Source organism: Camelus ferus, chromosome 6 (genome assembly GCF_009834535.1).
Source record: "Camelus ferus isolate YT-003-E chromosome 6, BCGSAC_Cfer_1.0, whole genome shotgun sequence".
Lineage (NCBI taxonomy): Eukaryota > Metazoa > Chordata > Mammalia > Artiodactyla > Camelidae > Camelus > Camelus ferus.
In genome coordinates this window covers 72,586,284-72,608,824 of record NC_045701.1, presented here as the reverse complement: position 1 = coordinate 72,608,824, position 22,541 = coordinate 72,586,284, and the positions used below count along the sequence as shown (strand labels likewise).

General features: G+C 47.0%; 1 protein-coding gene across 5 annotated transcripts in view; it reads right to left on the bottom strand.

The window, feature by feature from the left end:
• The window catches only part of ADCK1 (aarF domain containing kinase 1), a 136,557-nt gene that overhangs the window by 62,419 nt on the left and 51,597 nt on the right, over nucleotides 1-22,541 (bottom strand). For all 5 annotated transcript variants that reach the window (XR_004320871.1, XM_032482447.1, XM_032482448.1 and 2 more), the window contains one exon: nucleotides 10,655-10,813. Coding sequence is in view for 4 of the 5 variants with exons in the window: in XM_032482447.1 (XP_032338338.1) it covers nucleotides 10,655-10,813 (159 nt within the window). In the remaining variant the exon portion in view is untranslated. The remainder of the gene's footprint in view (nucleotides 1-10,654; nucleotides 10,814-22,541) is intronic.

The following is a 22,541-nucleotide window of genomic DNA, read 5'->3' as shown; positions in this document are numbered from 1 at the left end:
CACCAACCAGCGCCATCTGCTGAGCACTCCCCACTTTCCCTGCACTGATTAAGCACTTGACTTACCTTGTCACTCCATTTAGTCTTCACAGTGACTCTGGGAGGTACAAACTTTTATCATCCCACTTAACAGATGAGGAAGTTAAGGCTCTGAGAGCTTATATGATTTTCCTGAATTTTCCCAGCAAGGAAGCACAGAGCCAGAATTTCACTTGGGTCTACCCAGCCCCCGAACCCTTGCTCTTATGCACATCACTGAACTTCTGCCTTTGCTGCTCCTAGATCAGTGCTTCATGGTCCTGTTTGCAAAGGGCCAGGAGGGGCAGTGACTGTAACTGCACTTTGTTTATTTCTTAAGCTGAGTGGTTGGTACCTGAGCATTTATAATATTGTTTTCTATGCTTTTTGTGCATCTAAAATATTTCATGATACAATAAAAAAATGTAAAAATAAATAAAAAGTAAAAAATAAAATATTTCATGATAAAAAATTGAATTGGAATAAGAAAAGAAGGCTGGGTAAGACAAAAGGAGTATGAGATAAGGGATTTGACCACTTGGATGAAAAGCCTGGATTTTTGGCAATTTGGGCCCACTGTGCATTCTTAAGACAGGACATGATTAAAGAGGGGGTTTTAGAAGACTTATCTGGCATTTCAGTTGTCAGTTTAATGATGTGAAATAAATATCACTGGCAGAGAACAATATCCCAGAGACATCTGCAGAGCACACTACAGCCCCTCCGTGGGCAGGGACTCCATCCTGAGGCCACCCTACCCCTGGAGCTCTGGATTTGAGACAGTCTCACAAGTTCACCAACAGTGGCTCTGTGGTGGGTGAGCAAGGGTGATGCCAGGGACGTGGGAGATGTTCTAGCATTGCCCGGGGGAAAACGCAGAAGGCAACTCTCCTATTCTCCTATAAGCCCTCCTGCCAGTGTTTAAAGTCAGGCCTGGGGAGAACCACTAACCAATCCCTCCTGTAATTCCTGGTATAGATTATGGTCCAAGTTCTCTCATCCATCTCCACCCCTGGATAGGGCAGAAGAACAATAAGCAAGAACTAAAAAACCATGGGCCTATTGGTACTAAAAGAACTTCCCCATCAGTTATGGACTAAATGCTTGTGTCCCCCCCAAATTCATAAGTTAAGCCCTAACCCCAGTGTGATTGTGTTTGGAGGTGGGGCCTTTGAGAATTAATTGGGTCTAGAAGAGATCATGAAGTTGGGGCCCCTGTGATAAGATGTGTGTTATTATAAGAAGAGAGAGACCAGAGCTCACTCCCTCTCCACCAGGTGAGGCAGTGGGAAGGCAGCTATCTGTCTACAAGCCAGGAAGAGGCCCTCAACAAGAACTGAATCAACCAGCATCTTGACCTCGGACTTCCCAGTCTCCAGAACTGTGAGAAATAAATGTCTGTGTTTAAGCCACCCTGTCTATGATATTTTTTACAGCAGCTCAAGCTGACCAAGACACCACCCAGTTCATCCAGAAGGACCTACTGAGCCCTGGCTATGAGCCTTGTCTCATGCCTCTGCTTGCCTTGGTCTAGGACATTATGCCCAGCACTGTGTTAGGCACGTGCGGCACAAGGAAATAAATCTAAAGCAGGGCCATTAACTACAAGGCATTTACAGCTTTGTTTTTAAATCCTACATCCTAGGCAATGTACCAGACGCCATTCTAAAAGAATCATCACACAGGGTTATTATACTCAATTTCTCTCAAAATCCTTTTTAATTACATTCGACTGCAGTCTAATTTCTTTTAAGTCTTGTCTTGTCTTTCATAGGCTAGACCTGTGACCTTATGATAATCGATTTAGTTTATGTTTTGTTTCTGTTTGTGTCACACGGAACAAGAAGGGAGAGGTGGCAACAGCAAGGCCAGAACTGCACGTTAGACTGAGATATCTGGGCACAGCAGCCTCCAGGCATCGCATCTCATCACTGTGCCCTCAGATGGCCCTCAGCTGCCGCCAAAGGGGAGGCAGAGCTGGTGCACAGGAAACAGAAGCACCTGCCCTGGCCCAGGCCAAGGGCACACCTGTCATCTGAGCCACCTGACTTCCTATCTTGGGGCTCCTAAATTCTGGAGTTTCTCACCCAGAAGGGACAAGGAAAAGAGCCACAATGAGTCTCACTCATTTGTTCCCTCAAAATGCACTGATTACCTTCTAGGTAATGACTCTGGACCAGACGTTTAGGTATAGACAGAGGCCTACATGCAGCCCAGTGGGGTCTATACCAGGTGATGAGGCTTCTGGCCACACAACAGACCCTCATCATTTATTGCATGGTCACTGTTATTTGTGAAATTTTTAACTATCATGAATATCCAAACAGCACTGAAAGGCACTTAAAAGACTTTTCTGTTACTAATCAATTACATGATTAGTCATTGCTATACTTTGGTTATTATTAATACTCAATGTCATTAATCATAAAAGCAGTTAAAGATTTTATTGGTTGATATTAATTGCTAGTAACTAGTTAGTAAACTAATTCACAACTCAGAAACCTTTGCAATACTCATAAAACTGCTTTCAAAAGCATTTTGTAGGTGGTTGGTGAATCACTCCCTTGGTTACTTTAAAATGAGAGGGTCTGTTTGTATGAATTCAGTGGTTCTTAGCTTTACAAGACACCATCCTCTTTATAGGAAGTCACTAATTTGAAAATTTGGTGCCAGCTACGAAGCTAAAAAAATATATGTACTTCCATAATTTTGTACATAATTCAGGGGGTTTATTAACCCCTTAAACTTCAAGGGGGAGGAGATGGGGGTCAGGTTAAGAGTCATCTGGTCTAAATCTAAAATGGTTTGGGCTGCTGCTATTTTAGACTTTCCTTGGCTTGGGAAGACAAAATAAAACTCCTCAGTTTCACCTTCTGTTTTCATTCAATTCCCTTCTTAAGAGCCTGCCCTAAGTAGATTCATTTAAGTTTTTCTTTTTGACAACAGATGCAATCAACTAAAATAAAACAGGTGTTGTTATCAATTTGACTTTTCAATTTATCTCCCAAAATGTATCTCCTCCATAAAATTCTTCCAACAGCCAGTGTTTTCACCAGGGCCTACCACGTGCCCAATACTCAGCAGATGTTTACTGAATACTCACGTGAACGAATGAGTGAATGAATAAATGAACATTCCAAAAAGTTGTCCTCTCGCCAGAAATAATTACATGTCCACAAGTCCATTACTCAAACGTACTAAATTTTTCTGCCTCTTGAGATGTTGGTGAAGAAAGGGATTACCTCTGAATTTGGGAGAACCACCACTTTGAAATGCCTGAGAATTTTCTACTTGATTTGGATCCTCAATCAAAGTATATTCAGCAATTAATGCTTCCTTCCAGGTAGAATAATGAAATCACTTTCCTATAGGGTGATTGGCTTACAGGAGGAAAAATAAATTTGGGGCCATACAGAAACATAATGGAAAAATTCAGAGTCACATAAAAGTCTGAAAATTAGTGATTGCTGTTTACAATAGCAAAAAAGAAATGGGAATTATCATTATTCAGGCACCAGCACTGTGCTATGAGGCACTTTAGTCACATACTCTCATTTCTTCCTCTTCTTACCCATTTCACAGAGAAGGAAATCAGATGCAGGAGGTTAAGGCATTTCTCAAGGTCACATAGCTTGTAATTTCAAATGCAGGACTTGGGACGCTTTTTGTTTGTTTGTTTGTTTTTCTTCTTTCTTTATGCAGTCCTGTCTCAGGCAATACAACACAGGACAATACAATAAGAAACTTCAGATAAGGCATAAAAAGAGCTTTGTAAACTGTAAAATGCAACTGAAATTCAAGTTACTGTTATCAAGTTATTATACATTATGAAAGAAATAATGTTCTACGGGAAAACAGCACACTAAATAGGACGCCTGCACAGATCCGAACCGGTAAAAAAGGATGTTCGACAAGGATCGAAAATCAATTCAGAGTGATGTAAACAGCTTACCATTCATTGGGATTATCTTTGTTCTGATAAGTTATTAAAGTGCACACTTTTTAGAAAACAGAATTACAGGGTGACGGGAAGTTTCCATGGGATGATCTACATCTCTGAGGCTTTTTAAAATGTATTTTTTTAAAAATAAAATCAGCTGTTGGATTCTGTGTCAACACAAACATTACCTAGCCACCCACTGTTCAATCAACATATTCAGAAAAGAAACAAGATGACAGACAGCATGCACTGAAAATGCTGTTCAAAAAACAAATAAAAAATGTAACTGTCACAGGGGGTGGATAGTGCCTGGAGGGCAGGGAGCCTGGCCATGAGTTAGATGATTTGAGGGGTGATAGAGCAAAGAGGTGTTCAGCGTCGATTTCAGAAGCTTAAGAGATAACAGGGAGTAATACAGGGTAGTGCTATTGGGACCTGGAAATTATGGTCTTACCACTGGCTCACAGGTCACCTGAGTCCTACCCTGTTCTCAAACAGTGAGAATGGTAGTGATACCCGGCCTGCTAAGCTCCTTGCTGTTGTGGGCAGGCAAACACTGCTGCAAGCCAGCCCGCCAGCAGACAGATAGACTCTGCCTTGTCAGTTCACCCCTTCCTGCTGAATCATTGTTGCAATCTCTGGGCCCAATTAGTCTGGCTCTGGACAGCCACTCAAATCAATAAGAGTCACTGGCCGTGCATCTAGAAGTAGAGTTGCCCCAACTATTAAAGGCACAATATCAGGTGATAATGACAAAGCTGAAAACACCCTTGGCTGTGCCTTTCTCTTTTGTGCAAAGTCACCAACACCATCAGGTTCATCACCACTTACTGAGAGTCAGCTCCCATTTCTCTGCCACCAGAGACAGTCTCCTTCCTCAAGAGGAGAGCCAGGTTCATAGGAGACACAAAACACAAGGGTGGCACACGCTATTGGGTGCCAACCCAAGAGCCATTTCCCCTGTCTTTCTGGCTTAACAGAACCTCAGTTTTGTGCATCTTTCATGTCCTTCAAGGAAAGAAAAGGTGAATCATGACTGGTATAAGTCAATCAAAGTGGTCCCAATGCTCTTGCCAAGACTGATTCAAGATTGGACTTGTGGGTTTGCTTCTGGCCAATGAGAACTGAAAGGAATTCTACTGAGGGGCTACTTTTTAATAAGGAATATGAGGGAAGAAACAGGCCCTCTCTGGCATCTGGACATCATCTACCTGTAACAGCAGGAACTGTGCAGCTGTTTTGGGACCAAGAGGAATACTACCTTGGAAGGACAAGCCAGGAAGCTGAGCTGACAGAGTAGAAGACAAAAAGAACCTAGGTCCTTACAAACCACAATGAAATGCTGGATTAGTCAACCTTGAAAAAGTTGACCCTACTTTCACATGACTTGAAATGTGAGATGATATAGGTTACTATTATTTATACAACTTTTAGTTGGATTTCCTGATACACACAGCTAAAAGCATCCTGACATCCTAACACACAATAACCTGGAATTGACCTGAAAGGAAGCACCAGAAGGCTGTGCAGAAAAGTAGCTTTGCCTCTCCTCTGTCTCCAAGTTTCTGGTGGGTATGGCAGCCCTGCTGCCTCCTAGAAATCATTCTTCTGCCAAGCACACCTGAGCACGTGTCATTCCTAAACTCAAGGCAATATTTAGGTCTGGACTTTAAAAGAAAAATCGTAATACTCATTTCAGATATCAAATAAAATGAGCTTTCTAGTTGGCATTTCTTAGTTTTAAAGCAGAGAAGGGTGACCAGATAGGGCTTTTTTTCCTACCAGAGATCAAGCCCAGTGAGAAGGCAGTACCACATCGTATGGCTGCTAATGCTGACGGTCCATGGAGGTGGTGACCTCAGGCCTCAGGCCTCCAGCTTCTCTCCTGAAGGCTGTGAGTGAGGGTCTCTGATCTGCCTCGAGATCCCAGCCCCAGCACTGCCTCAGCCGTGGATAAGGAGCCACTTTGTACTCTGCACACAACCACAAGGCTGTTATTTCCTAAGAAAAGCATCTGATGCTTATCTCAGGGAGGAAGATGCCAAATCTTTATTACTGCTATTATTGCTATTGACCTTACGGCCACCATTGCTTAGGAAGCAGCAAGGCTCTCAGCAGAGAAACAATGTCTGCTGTCCTCTCAGCCCCAGTGGGTCCAGCTGGCACCACTGGGCAGAAACAGGTTCCTGTTCAATGCAGGAGAGGCTGTAGGTCTCAGGACACCCAGGGATCCTCTGAGACTCCTAGTGCACTCCCAGCTATGGCTGTTCCATAGCTTCAGAACACTCAGGTTTCCCAGTGGATTCTCTGTGCCACTTGGCAACCCCGCCCCCGAGTCCTGGTCAGCTCCCTCTTCCACTGTACCCAGCAATACCCCAAACCTTCATCCCCCTTCAAGCCTCCATGCCACCTCCCACCCGATTCTCAGCAGATGGTCTTGCCTCCCACTTCAGAGAAAAAATAGAGGCTATCAGGCTGGTACAACTCAGCTGCCCACCTTCCTCGCCTTCCCCCCTGCCCCACTCACTCATCTGTACCCAGCCTTACCACCTTCCTCTTGTCTCAGAACAAAGGCTGACCCCCTGAAGTAGCTACGGAAGATGGACTGCCACCCCTCTGCACCCCCGTAAGATTATGGGAGTGAAATCTCTGAGAGGGGAATGAGACAGGAGGGAATGGGGCAGGGCATAGCCATTAGAGGAATCACACAGCAATTAGCACCAAGATGGTGGAGAATTCAAATCCCAATAGACCTCGAGGCCAAAGATGGTGGGAGATTTGACCTCCAGGGGACCTTGAGCTACATTATACACTTTGTAATGTACTAGCTTCGTGAATGACATACCCATAGGCGCCATGACAGTTCCAAGGCTAATCATGAAAGGTCAAAGAGGGTGGTGGCCCAATTCCTGTGAATCCTTGCCCTTTCCCCAAAGTAGTTGGAATAATCCTCTCACTTGTTAGCATATAAAAACTAGCAACACTGCACCTCGCGATGGCTCTCTCTCTCTTGCCTTCGTCAGTCATACTCTGTCTATTGAGTGTGTATCTACCTTTACTTTAAACACTCAGTGTACATCTCTCTAAATAAATCTACTTTTACTCAAAAACAAACAAGCAAACAAACAATGGCTGACCAAAGCCTAATGTTTCCACCTGTGTCCTTGGAGCCCCAGCCCTCCAGTCTCCTCCTGAACCTGATCTACCAGTCACTCCTCTCTCCTGAACCTCCAAGTACCCAACTCCACTGCCCCCTTTCCCATCAGCTACAGCCTCCTCAAGTCCCCTGCCTCTAAGCCTGTGCTCTGCTCTAACCACTACCCTCACTCTCCCCACTATCCATGGCTAAACATGAAAAGAATGTTCTACATTAAACGTCTCTGCTCCCTGGGGCCTCGGTTCTCTTTCATCCCACTCACCCCACTCTCCCTGCTCTTCCCAAGAACTCTAGATAAACAAATCTCAAATATTCTTTTCAGAACTTTACTAATTTATATTGTGTTCGACAACATCAAGTAATTCTGACAGACTGCATTTTCCAAAATGGCTGCAATAATATCTCCCACTGTAACACACTTCAGGAACAGTGCCACTCCCCCAACAAGAGGTGGAGTGTAATATACAAAATAGACAAGCAACAAGTTTCTTCTGTAGAGCACAGGGAACTATATTCAATATTACTATATTCATTATAGTAATCTATTATGAAAATGAATATATGTATGTATATGTATGACTGAAACATTATGCTGTATATCAGAAATTGACACAATGTTGTAAACTGAATACACTTCAATAAAAAAAAATAACAATAATCAGAGAAAAAAGAGATAGTCTATTTCCCTGCCCCTTAAACCAAAGGGGACTTTGTGACTCTTGCTTTTACCAATAAAGTAAGGAAGAAGTAATCTATATAACTCCCAGAATTAGGTCATAAAACTATGATGTACTTTCAGCCTTATTCTCTTGGGACACTCATTCTTAGAACCCAGCCACCATGCTGTGAGGAAGTCCAATTAGCCATGGAGAGGCTCACATGGACAGGAACTAAGGCCCTGGCCCACAAGCCCAGCTGAGCTCCTAGCCAACAGCCAGAACCAGCTTACCAGCCATGTGAGTGGGCCACCCTGAAGTAGATCCTCCAGTTCCAGTCAAGCCACCCCAGCTGGCATCACATAAAACAGAGATGAGTCTCTATACCATGCCCTGCCCAGACTGCAGATTCAAGAGCAAAACACGTGACTGATGTTTTAAACCACTACGTTTTGAGGTGGTTCATTACGCAGACTACTGGTTGCGTCAGTTAAGATGCTAGGTAACTGACAGTGCTCTCTTGTTGACACTGTTTTCATTGGATGTAGCTGCTCAATCCTTGTTCTCTTCTAATCCCTCTGTCTATGCCTTTTTAGTTCCCTCAGGGACTCATCCTCCTTGGGGCACACTCCTCAAATGATGGTGTTCCTCACGTTCTTTCTTTGTCCTCTCCTTTCTTTTTTAAAACTCTGTAGAGCTAAGTGATCTCAACTGCTTCCCTAGATTCAGCTCCCATGAGTCTCCTTGCTGATAAACCTTGAATTTGTTTTTCCAACCTGCATTGCAGACTGACAGAGAGATTCTGATCCAAAACTACTGACAGCAGATCTTACAGCACATGGCTGCTCCATCATCCACCACTTCAGCTGCTCTGACATCCCTCCCACCCCATTACTCTCATAAGAAACTACATTCCCCAGGCTCCTTTGCCAACTGGCTTCTGGTTAGGTTTGGCGGAATAATGCGGACAGGAGGAGATGAAACACCCATGGCCTCAAACAGCATCTATGGCTCCAACCTACAGGTGACAGGCCCTGAATCTGTGACCCACTCTCCTCGGGCCAGCTTTACCAGGTGGCCCCAGCACCTGGGCCCAGGGAATCACCTCTTCTCTTTGTCCCTCCCTCTTCCTGCTGCTGGTGAATGTCTCACCATCTCATTTGGCTTCTTGGACACTCCATCCCCTGTGAACCCTACTTTCTATTCTAAATTCCTTCTGAAATACCCAGAGCAATTTCTTTTTCCCCAACTGAACCTCAACTGATGCACATGGTAAAAGACACCCAAATGTCATCATGTAAACCAGAAACTTACAATTTATTTTCATTCTCATTCATACCAGTATTTGCCCCTACCTCATGTAAAGCTGATCACAAAGTCCTGATTGCTACACCCCAAGAATTCTTGCCTCTCCTCCACCTCCATTACACTGCCTTGGTTTACATCATTATTTCTCTCAGACCAGTGCTGCAGCCCCTCAATTAGTCTCCCTGGCTACAGTCTTTCTGCCTCCCAATACATCCCCCAGACTGTCAACAGACTTTAATTTCTAATGCACATCTGATTATGACATTCCCCTGATTAAAATTCTTAAATGGTTTCCCACTGACTGCAGGAGAAAATCAGATCTGCTCAGTTCCATAGTAAGTACGTACTTACTGTGTATACCATTTCTGCACCTGAGCCTGGAATACAGGGTCCTTCATGTCCTGCCTACCTTCCCAGCCTCATCTGCAACCACGCTCAACTCATACCATCTGGACTAGCTGAAGCTCTCCAAGCACACCCTGTTCCTCTAAGACTCAGGGCCTTTGCACAGGCTGGGTCATCCTTCTCCTGCTTAGCTGTCTCATGGGCTCCTGGGTGAAGCCCTCCTGATGCTCCCATCAGTCCAGGCACAGGGCCGCCATGGCACTCTGCAAACACCCCTTTGACGGAGCTCACAGTCAAAAGCTGTTTGTGTACAGGTCTGTCTCCTCCACTAAATGGGGGCTCCCCAAGGATGAAGACGGAGGTCACTCACTCTTAGTCCTGATGTGTGTGTTAAGTTTACTCAAAGTGAGTGAAAAAGAATTAACTAAGAATCCAGAGTGAGGAACAGGAACAAAGGAAAGGGAAAGAGAAAAGGAAGAAGAGGGACATGCTGGCAGGGTAAACGGATTGCTGACCTTCCTTTGGGGATGCTGGCAGCTCACCCTTTCTCCTTGCTCCAGGCATGGAACTAGAAAAGTCCAGAGGCACAGTCACCACTAGAGATTCCCCAGGGCCATTTTTGGGCAGGCACATTCATTCATTCAAAACAAGTATCAGAGAAGCAAACATATAATCTGATAAATATTTCTACGTGATCTGCCTGTCATTTTTATATCCCTTGATTGACCACATGCTCCCTTTTGTTGTAATTTAACAAATTAAGATGTAACTTTTCCTATCCCCAAGGAAATCACCTGTGGTTCATCTCATTTCTACACTATCCCCCTGAAGTCTCCATGGCCCAGCAGCTGCCCTGCGTGTTCAGAGACATCCACAGACAGTTCCTAGGAATGCGTCAAGAACCAATCAACCCATGACACAACATTGTAAAATGACTATTACTCAATAAAAAAATGTTTAAAAAAAGAAAGAAAGAAAATCTAAAATAAATAAATAAATAAAATAGAATAAAATAAAATAAAAAAGAACCAATCAACTCAGCCACAGATCCCCTGGTCACAGCATTGTCATGACACCTCCTTTGTCATGGTCTCAAGCTCTCTTCTCCCATTCTGCTGCTCAAAGAGCCACACTCTACCCCACAGGCCTTGAACCAGTTTCACTGGGGCTACCTGGATCCCAGGGAAATACAGAATAAGGATGAAGGTAGGAGAAGGGGGAAGGCTCTCACCTCCATCAGGAGAATGTCCTTTGAGCTCTGAGCCTGTACCTTTGGGTGCTGGACCTTCACGGCCACCGTCTGCCCATCATGTAGCACCGCCTTGTGGACCTGGGCCAGGGAGGCAGCCCCCAGAGGGGTGTCGTCAAAGCTCACAAACAAATCTTGAATCTGTCAAGAGTGGAGAGAGGACAGAGCAATTAAGATGACTCGATTCGGTGAGAGGGCCCAGGAGGATGGTCAGGGCCAGAGCTGCCCCATGTCCCCATGACAGGTTTTCTGCTTGATCAATTGTATGCCAACTCAGTGCTCTGCCTGGGCCCTTTGCTGCCGTGAAAATTCACGCCGGCCATATGAAGGGAGTGAGAGAGAAAACACACATGGAAGGTGTGTCTCATACATGTACACGAGCACCTTGAGTACCTCCATTTAAAGCCAAAAAAGTGCCATCTAGAATGTTCAGAACTGTGCATCATTCACCCATTTCATTACCTACCACTGTGCCTCTGAGGCTCTCACATATGGATAAAATCAAAAGTTAGCAGAACTTGGGCCCAGGGTGGCCCAAGACAGGGATCTGATGGAGATGTTCCAACCCCACCAACCTGGAAAGCTCAAGGAAGCCCAGCCTGGAGGCTTCAAACCCAATAATTACCCCTTGCTGCTGCCTGAGCCTCAAAGTGGGTCCCCAAGTCCACTCTTGGCCTGGCCAGCTGGCAGAGATCCCAAGCCCTGCTTCTGGGCTTCATGTGCAACGCCACCCAAGTCCCTTGAGCAGATCCGCTGCCCCTTCTGTGCCTCGCTTTCTCTCTCTATGAAGTGGAACGTATATCCATTGCTCTTCCATCTGCTCTTCCTTTCTTCCCTCCCTCTTTCCCTCTTAGAAATGACACACCAGTTTTCCTGAAGGAAAAAGTCTTTCTGACTTGATTGCAGCTATATGGTCAGATATGAATATTCTACCAGATGGGAAGGAGGCCTCCAAAAGCCTTTTGCAAGATTGTCCAGAGCTGAAATTCTCACCCCCTCCATTTCTTGAATTCCCTGTATAGCCTCTCTATTCTGGAAAGGCCAGACATTCACATACACACTCCAGTGTGCAAATATGTAGATGTATAGTCACCTGCCTCTCCTCACACCATCCAGGGTCTCGTGCTGGGGTCTACTCAGTCCGTGACCCCCACTGCATCCCTCTTTCCCCCTTCTGCAGCAGCCACTCAATTCTGTCCCTCAGCCTCTCTCCTCTCCTTGGATTTCAGAAGTTGCATGACCCACGGCCACCATCCCATCCCTTTGTGTGCTAGGCTGCACCATCACTTTGCTAATCTCGTCTCATAAATCACTCCCTCTAGCCCTGTCATCATTTCTGTAACTTGCACTAACTCCATCCCATTTATCAACATCCTGCAGAGGCTAAAGGTCCAGGCAACATGGGAAGGGCTTACAATTTTCTGTCCCCAGAGATGGGTATGGATTGGCTTCCCTTCCCCTTCTTCCTCAACCACGCAACTTGTCTTTTTCCCTCCCTCGTGAGTTCTCAGCTCCCTGAGGGCCAGATTCTTCCCATGTCATCACCCTGAATCACCCTGGGTCTCTCCACCGAGAACCTTTATCCTAGACCTGGGCTTAGACCAAGAGAATGAAAAGACCACCAGCCCTATATATCTTATTAGAATATCAGTGCCAAATGGGCAGCAGTTTTTTTCTGCTTTGTTCACTGCTGAATTCCCTGCACTCAGAACAGGACTAGAACTAGTCAGTGCTAAACAAATACTTGTTGAAGGACTGAATCCACTATTCTCTCTATTGGAGAAAAATTAAACCAACTCTTCCTTCCTTTTCAAATGGCTGGACCTTCCTGCTCCCACACTCCTACTAATCCAAAGGCCTAAAATGTAAAAGCACATATGCATGGGATTGACCTAGGTGGACCCCAACTGTTACTCCAGGGTGGGTGGGAAACCCTGGCCTGGCAGTCAGAACCCTGAGTACCTTGAGCCACACTGATTGGTTCAGAGATAGACATGTGACCCAAATGGTCCAATAAGACTCATCTGTTTTACTTTTGTTTGAACTGTAAGAGAAGGGATTTTCTTTCTTCCTGCTCAGCTTGAAGCTCAAAATTGAACTTGAAGCCTGGAGCTGCCAGAGAGGTCACAAAATAGCAACAAAGAGGAAAGCAGAGCCAACAGACAGAGACACTGAATCCTGGTCACAATGGCTGAGCCCCTTGATCTAGCCATGCCTGAATGCCCACACTATATCTTTTTCTGCTTAAAGCAGTTTGTTTTCTGTCACACACAGCTGAAGGAGCTCTGACTGATGCAGTGTGTTCACAAGCCCCAGCTGGGATACATGAAAGAAACATAGGCTTGGTGCCTGGTACCCCCAACAGGTTCAATATGTGTGAGTGCCATTCCTTCCCCACCCTCTTGCTGGGACTGGGCTCTAGGAACAGAAGGAAGGTAGAACATCAGCAACATTCCCATCCATTATATAATGAGATCAGCACCAACTCCCTTGGAAACCCTCAGGTAGTTCCTGAAGGAGCACCAAGAAGAATGTTTTCTGGAGCAAAGCTGTGAAGTCAGACCCTTATCTCCTAGGCAGTTAGAATGGCCCAGTCTTCCCGCTGCAAGGGGACCTAGATGACCTGACTCCCAGTCCAAGCCTCCACCTGGCTCCCTGGGAACATTTGCTCATTCTCTGAGAAGGACAACCAGTCTTCAAATCAGTGTCATTGCAGGGACGTTGCAGAGTCACTGCAACCAAAGAGGACATGGCATCACTGGGACTGTGTGGCAAGAGCAGCTGCCAGGAGCACTGCAGGGGGAGGGGGAGGAAGAAAAGGGCCGGACAAGGATATCCCAATCTCCAGGGTAAGAGGAGGACTGGTCCACCATCTCCAGGGAACGAGGAGGGGGCCTCCCACAAAACCCCTGCTCCCACTAGGGGTTGGAGGGGTCCCAAGATACCACCCAAGCCCAGGTACCAGCTCAGTACCCTGAACAAGGCCCAGCTGTGAGGACTTGCCCAAATCCCCAGTGTGACGAGTAGAAGCAAAGAGACACATGGGAAGTAAGGATGCACCACTCACTTCACACAGGAAAACTGTTGGGCAGCTAGCCCTCCCCACCCCCACCCCACCCCTGACAGCTCACTACCTCCCCAGTGCCCCTCAGCCATCCTGGCCCCTCTATCAGGAAGCAAGTCACGTGCCCACACCCTCCTGTGCTTACACACACACACACACACACACACACACACACACACACACAATAATTGATTGCTAGTGAATGTTCCTAGCTGGCTTATTAAAAAAAGGTAATTAAAGATTGGTGCTACAGCTTGTAATTAAATATGAATAAAGTATCTCTAAATGGAACCTTGGTTCAAAGTGTTCAGTAGAAGTACTTTACGCTGATAGAGAGTAAGGAAAAATAGGCCCTGTCCTGAAAGCAGAATTATACCTCCCATGCAGCTGAAACAAACGCCGCCCCCCTCCAATCAGGCCTCAACCCCCAGCCCTTTCAGCAGAAAACCATTAGCAGCATTTGCAGCAATTAGAGTCAAGCAGGGCCCTCAGCTGCCTCCAGTCACTCGCAGAAACCTGTCTCCCCTTCTAAGGCTTTCTTTCCCCTGTTCTTTTTTTCTCCCCTCTCTGGGTCTGGCGGCAAAATCAATTAAGTAAAACAACTACATTTTAAAATGACTAGTTATGTGCTTTTTAATTACTGTCGGCCCATGATTCAAATATATCGATGTCCCTGTCTGGAAAAGGAAAAATAGGAACAAAGTTTCCCTAGCTTTGTATGGTCTGGTTTTCTCAGTGTGTATGTGTGTGTGTGTTTGTGTGTGTTTGTGTGTGTGGTAAGGGGTGGGAAGTTATAAGCAGAAAAAAATGTTAGAAGGGCAAGAAAAAATGGGGCTCCTAGGGGTTTCACTGACCCTTCACTCAGGTTAAGACTTCAGCACATCTATATGAGACAATGGATGTTAACTAAACTTAGTGATGTTTGTTTCACAACACCTGTTAAGTCAAACAATTATGCTGTACACCTTAAACTTATACAGTGATGTATGTCAGTTACATCTCAATAAAACTGGAAGAGAAAAAAGATTTCATCAGGCTGGCTTTGGCTGGGGTCCAGGAATCCAGAGACCATGTGACATTATACCCCAGTCCTGGGCAGAGTGAGAAACTCTCCAGAAAGTCAGCCAGAAAGATTCCTGTGAAGCCAGGTTACTGGACAATGTTTCCAAAATGCCACACTGTGCAGCTGAGCACTGGCCAGGGTCCTCATTCAGTTCAAAGTAAGGTGGCAGGAAGTCAGATCTTCTGATGAAGCCTCACTATGACCCCTGGGGCAGGTCCACCTGGGCCTCTTAGCAAGCCCACCAGAGCCCCAGCCTCGTGGGGACTGGCTCACCAGTCACAGGATGAGGGATGTCCCAGAATTTCCAAGATAGTCCAATTTCAAAGATTCTATCCTTTGTCCTCATTCAGGGTTCAGAAACTACACCACCATAAGATAATGCTAACAGATCTAACAAACCCTGAATTGGCCAGTTCCAGATGAAGACAGAAGCCTGCTTCAAAGCAGACAAATCCAGGCCTTGATGCCAAGGCCAGGCAGTTCCCACTTAGGAACCGGGAAGACTGCCCAGGGCACCTGAGCAGGTTACCATGGCATCAGCAGCAAACAACATCTGGCTCTCGACATCCTGAGATGGCCCACCGCACACCTGGCTGGATGCCAGCAGCCATCCGCTGCACCCATTGGGGAGAGGGACAAGTCCCCATGCTAATGAAGTGGCTGGGGTGAACCACATCCACCCCCTTCTCCACTCCCACTCTTGGGCAGATAAAGAGCTCTAGCAGGCTAGGACTGTGAAAACACTGATGTCTGCCTTGGGCAGAAAACCCACCACCACCTCTTATATGCCTCTGCTTGGAATCCATCCCCCATCTCAGCACCATTTCCCAGGAACCTGCCTCAGGAACCCCTACATCTCACAGTCACCCTACCAGCTGATACCCCATTTTGCTGCAATTCCTGCTCTTCCCCTTAAACACACCTGGTTTGTATCCCACCTCTTCAGGGTCAGTCCTGTTCCTTCTACGGTATATTAACACCCGACACTGTTAGCAAATATTTGGCATGCATACCCTTTCTCCCCTGTGCTGGTGTTCAAATATGCTCACAAGTCTTTAAGTCCTCCTCCCTCTGAGAGATGGAGACTATTTCCTGTCCCTTGAGCAGAGGCTGGTCTTGGTGACCCACTCCTAACAAACAGAACATGGCAGAAGTGAGGGTCTGATTTTCAAGACTGTTACCACAAGAGACTTTCTCTCTTTCTTGGAATGCTTGCTCGGTGGGGAGCCAGCTGCCATGTCATGAGGACACTCAAGCAACCTATGGAGAGGTCCATGCAGTAGGAACCCAGGTTTCCTGCCAACAGTGGGCCATCCTGGAAGCAGATACCCCCTCTCCATTCAGGCCTTCAAATGACTGCACCCCAGCTGACATCTCGACGAGAACCTCAGTAAGAGACTGAGCCAAAGCCATCCAGTAAGCCACTCTCAAATTCCTAACCCACAGAAACTGTAAGATATCAATTGTTTGTTGTTTTAAGGCACTAAGTTTTGGGGTAATTTGTTACACAGAATTATATAATTAATATACCCCAAGCATACCCTGCCAGACATCACTAATCCATCACAGCCTTCATTCCTGCTGGGCCCAGATGATGCCTCAAAATCTCTCTCGACCCAGTGCTCTAAGCAGCCTCTTCCTATTGAACAGAGTTAATATATGAAATAAAACCAATTTGCCATTCTGTAGCCTAAGCCAATCAGCCAATAAATATTGACTACAGGTCCATCACATGACAGAAACCATGCTAGGAACATGGGCCAACAAAACAGACAGTCCCTAGCCATGAGGAGACCTTGGTCCCTCAGAATGTCCTAACAGAAGAAGGCAACAGCCTCTGAAAAACACACTTGCATTTCAGCAGGACCTACTGGGGAGGGTGCCCCCTGCCCAGTGCCACAGGTAATAAGAGGGGGCCTCCAATTTTGTCATGTAGACCCTTCGGGGGTCAGGGCAGAGGGCAAGGCATCCAAGTGTCTCTTCCTCTCCCGACTCAGTACCTGCCCTGCCTCAAAGTGGGAGCACCCCACCTCCAGCCTCCCACTCAGAGCAATTTATTATAATAAAAATAATGACGGCAACAGCTCAAGGATGCACAGATCCTGTCTTCCATGAAATCTGTGTTCTTTCTGGGGTTCTAAGACCTCAAACTGCCGGTTCTACAGAGCCATTAGCTGTTGCTACTGCCAAGCTGGGAAGAAAGAACGAAGGGCCAGCAGCATAACAGGAGTCCCTTCTTGACAAGGGTCATCCCCAGAAATTACAAAACGGCACTCCTGTCTAAATTCCTGCAAAGTGGCTGGCACTGTGCTCAACTCTCACCAATTTGCTAAAGAGCCTCCAGGTACAGGATAATCAACCACCTAGCTCTGCCAAAGTCATCACAGGTCACACCAATCTTCTTTTCTCCCACAGGATGGTGACGAGTTGCTGACAGAGAAGCAAGAAGCCAGAAGCAGCCACTCCCTAGGACAGCCATGGGCATGCTCCTTGGGAATGCCCACCTGCTGGCCAGGACAGCCAGACCTGAGAGGCAGCAAGGCATAGTGATTCTGATTTAAGCTCTGAGTCACACTGCCCAGACTCAAACTCTGGCTCCAAGGTGCATCAGCTTGGGCAGTGACATAACCCCTCTGTATCTCAGTTTCCTCAACAGTAAAATGGGAATTTTTGTACCTATCTCATGGAGTTGTTGTATGAAACAACACACATAAAGGGTCTAGAATAGAGTCTAGAAAACCCCCAATTTGTGATTGCAGCAGGAGTGGTGGGTACCCCATCCGATGCCTCCACGAAGGGGACAGGGTGGTATAATGAAAAGAGCACTGCACAAGGAGTCAGCAATTCTAGGCTCTCAGTTCTGTTCTGTCGGTGAGTAAAAGACACCATCTTCTTTTGCCCAAAGACACGTAACTGGTCCATCCATTTGCATTCCTTCCTCTGCCAAGCCATCTTCCACATACAGCTAAGGTGAGTTTTCCAAACATAAGCTGATCGTGTCACTTCTCTCTGCTTAAACAACTTCACCAGCTCTCCAGGGCCAAACCCATAGCATGACCCACAGGGTCTGACCCTGCCTACCTCACCTGCTCCACCTTCTCTCTCTGCCCCTAGCTCCCTCTGCCCTGAACAGATGGCTTCTTTTGACCACCAGCATACTCCCTCCCTGCCCACTGCAGGGCCTTTGCACATGCCATCCCTTCTTCCCAGAAGGCTCCCTTCCTACTCCTCATCAAAAGAACTCCTAGTCATCCTTCAACTCACAGCTCAGCTGTCACATCCTCAGGGAGGCCTCCCTGTGTGCATTCTCAGAGTTCATTGCCCTCCTCAAGAGCAATTACACAGCTGCACCTTTGCCTCGATTTATATTTGCTTCATCTCCCTCTTTCCTTGTAGACAATAAACTTCTGTTTTTGCTCAGCATTGCATCCAAGGCACCTGGCACATAATTGGTGCTCAGTAAGTATTCCCTAATAAATGAATGGAGGTGAGGTTTGATTTTCCCCATCCTCTTCCAGCTGATTCAGGGCAGCTAAAACACCTTCCAAAAGTGGCTACAGTTCCTTCAAGGTGGCTGGGCACTTGGAGAGCCGTGGGTGGAGGGACTCTATGGAAATGTTGTGATAATAATGATTAATAAAAAGCAGATAAACACCCAGTGTGGCTGGCCTGCCTGGGAAGCCATCCATTAGATCTGTCACTCATTAGAGGTGGGGGAGGGTGGAGGCCAATCAGATCTCCTCAGTTTAAGCAAACCTTCTGTAAATTGTAGGCTGCAGGCGCTGACATTTGATAAATTATTCTTCATAATCCACTGTTGGCTGTCATAAATCTAATCTTTCAATGTTCCCCATCTTAATAACTTGTCCAGCCACACAGGGTGACAGGTCTATGTCTCTGCCTGTGAGAGATATCTCTGGGGTTGAAGAAACCAGAGATCCTAGGCAGTGCAGTGTGAAGTTGAGGACCCCCACAGCCAGGTCCCTGCCCAGGCCCTGGGATGGTCAGAATATAGAGGTGATGAACCATCTGTGATGCTGCAGAGTGCCTGGGGGTGGGGGCCAAGTGCTCACACCCCATCACAGGGCCCAGAGACAGATGGTGCCAGGAGCTCAGACCAAAGAATCAGACAGACTGAGCTCTCCACCCTACACTGAAAGCCTGCCCGTATGAGGACTCACCACCTCTTCCTTGAACTTGAGCTCGGGTTGGAATAAGGAATGTCAGGTATCTTTGTTCTGCAGGGACTGAATCCTCAACCATGGGTTTGCATAATATTTGTTGCTCTTATGCAACTCTCAACCCTCTCTTCAAGGTTAGGTAGAGGAGATATAATTGCCCCCATTGTACAGAGGAGAACATATTCCTTAAAGGTCATTTGTTTATTCATTCAACAAATGCTTACTGAGTGACAACTATATGCAGGGCACTATGCTAGTCACTGGGGACTCAATGGGGAGCGAGTCCAAACTGGGTACAGCCACCACCCTCTGGGTCACTACTGGAATGTGAAGTCCAGTGGGGAGATAGGAATTAATCAAGAAATCACAAAGAAAGGTAAATGTCCAGCCCTGACAGTGCATGAAGAGAGGCAGTTGGTACTATAAGAGCCTGTATTCAGAGGGCTACACCTGGGCAGGGAGAACTTCTTGGAGGAGGTGACAAAGAACTGAGCTTTGAAGGATGAGGAGCCAGTTAACTAGTTAACTAGCTGGAGAAAGGAAGGAGGAGCCTTCTAGGCAGAGGGGACAGCCTGTGTGAACCATAAATAAGGAACAAGTTATGGTGGCAAGAGAGAGCCAGAGAGAAGATGACCAGTAACTCCCAACCTGGAATCCAGGTCCACTCGGGCCCCCAGGGCTCCCCCTGGTAGGGATCGGGGATCCACATCCACAGCTCATGCTCACGGCAGAGAAAGCCTAGCCACAGTGACTCACATTCATAATTCTAAGACTAGATGGGCTCGCCCTCACAAAACCCCAAAGGCCTTTTCCCAAAGCCTTCAGATGTTCCTACACCCAAAAACATGGGACGGGAGAAACTAAAGCATTAGCATTCGTTGCTTATGGTGGTACCATTTGCTGTCAGGACAGACTTCCTTAGCCCCTGGGAGGTGGCAAAATGCCCAAATGAGCCCAAGCCTCAGAGCCCCAAACAAAAGGGTTCGGGTACCAATGCCTTTTCAATCTTTCTACAACACCAGAGGATGTTTCATCCAATAAGTTTCCCAGACTTAATCTGCATATGACAGCAGCAGTGCCCAGGGATTTCAAAGGGAGGTAAACCCAGACTTTCTGGATCTACAGGGAAGACAAAGCCCACATTTGGGGAAAACCACGCACACTCCTGGCTGAACCCAGAGAGCAGAGCATTGGTTAAGAACACCAGCTTTTGGGTCAGCAGCCCTATCTGCCGACGGCTAACCAAGTGGCCTTGGGCTAACTGCTAAACTTCACTAACATTCTGCAAACTGGGAGTGATAATAACAGTGCCCACTTGGTAGGGGAGTCCTAAACATTAAAGGACATATGCATCCAGAGCAAGGGGTAAGCAAACTGTCGCCAATTGGCCAGATCCTGTGCATTGCCTGCTTTTGTATGGCCCACAAGCGAAGAATGCTTTTTTCACATTATTAAGTGTTAGAGAAAAATCAAAAGAATAATATTTCATGATGTGAAAATTACATGAAATTTAATTTCTGTGTCCATGAACACAGCCCAGCCGGCACCTGAATTTTAGGACTTCTGACTCACAAGACAGTATGATAATAAAGGTGTATTGTTTTAAGCCATTAAATTTGTGGTAATTTGTTACAGCAGCAGTAGGAACCTAAAACAAGCCCTTTACAGAAAAAGTTTACTTACCCCAGAAATAGAGCTTTAGTGTAACACTCTCAGTACATCAGTTTTAATTCTTTTGCTGCATTTCCCAGCACAGAGGTAGGGCTGGAAAGCTGGAGAATGAGACAAGGGGCTGCACTGGCGGTGTGGGGAACAGAGGTCAAGTGCGAATGCTAACCCTGAGATGTGGAACTAGGAAGACATAACACAGCTTCCCGTTCTGCTGGGCCAGGTGGACCATCCTCTCCCCACCCCTTCCTCTGCCTCCCAGCTGCCTCCTACATGTTACTCTTTCCAAGCCCCCTGGTCAAACCCTGATACCTGCTCAGCTAAAAAAAACATCTTCCCCTCTTCCCAAGGAGCCCAGTTTCCTCTTAAACCTCATATAGAACTACCAGTCAACAGCTCACACCCCAAAAACGGGAAGGGCAGTGGGGGCCCATGACAGGCCCCTCACCACAATTTGCAGGAGCTCTTCTAGTTGTTGAAGTAACAGCCTCTCTCTCCTTCTATAAAACCCGTTACACACACACACAGAGCCCTGGAGCTCTCATCAGAGTGGGGTGCTGATATCTGGAAACCAGGAACCCAGCGCTGGATCCCAGCCTCTCAATGCTGAGCCCCAAATTACTCAGTCCCACGTGGACTGTCCGGTCTTCTCACCACCAACTCTAAACAAACTATATAGAGACTACACAAACCTCAGGCCTGTAGAAAAACCCTTCCTCAAATTGTTAGCAGGGTGACTTGTTAACACACTCCCCGCACCATCCCCCTCAGTGCTGTGGTCAGAACCCTAGGAGTCAATTGTGGTCCCTCCCTCTCCTGGACCCTCCCCATTTGATTCATCCTTGAGTCCTGTTAATTCAGCCTCCACCCCTTGTCCACGTCACCATCACCTCTTGCCTGGACAACCACCAGAGCCTTGTAACGGGTCTCCCAGTTCCTCCCCAACCCCCTGCTAGCCTGCAGGCTGTATTGTGCTGTTCTCTGCAGGTACTCGGTCAGTGCTGACCTCGGATCTCCTGAACGTGCTGAGCATCTCTGCAGCCTCACCTTTCAGAGCTTCTCTGCCCAGCCACTGCCACCCCTTTCCTGCCCCCAGACAGACCCATGCTCTTTCCCACCCTGAAGCCTCTGCCTTCTCTGTTCTCTGTCCTGTCCTCCCTTCCCCTAACGACCCTCTGATCTCAGCTTAATCCTCACTCCCTCAGAAAGGCCACCCAGGCCCCCACACTCAGGGCACTACTCTTTCATGTCACTGATCATGAGTGTCATTAGGTTTTTCTGATCGCTTGTGTAGCATCTGCCGTCCTCACAACTGGATCATAAGCACCATGTCGGCAGCTTGCTCATGCACATAACCCCTGGCGCCCGCACAACAGAGCTCAGTAAACATCTGCTGCGCCAATAAATGAACAAGTAAATGATTGATTGGTGAGGCCCCTGAAGGGAGGGAGGTGCGGAGGGGCCACACACAAGAGCCCCAGCCAGTGGGGCAGCCAAGCTGTCCAGGCCCAGCACCTGCCCCCACCGGGGTCCAGACTCAGGCTCAGATGCCTCCCTGAGGTCCTCAGCCCCGCCTCTGCCGTCAGCTCAGGTCACTCCACCTGCCCAGAGGCCCTCTCCAGGCCTTTCTGCTCACACTCCTTTCACAGCCCTGCCGTCCCAGTCAGGCTTCTCCTCCTTCAGAAAGTGTCCTAAATCACCCCTCTCTCCAACCCTATTTGTGGATTCCAAGGATTCCTGAAAGCTGTAGCCCAAACCTGAGAGAACTTTCTCTTACCTTGTCTCCACCTCTTATCAAGTTACATCTGTAGCTCGTTTGGTACCTAAAATACAAGCTCCTTGGAGATATCAGAGTTGTGTGGTGTCAACACCTCAAGGACAGCAGCCCCCTCA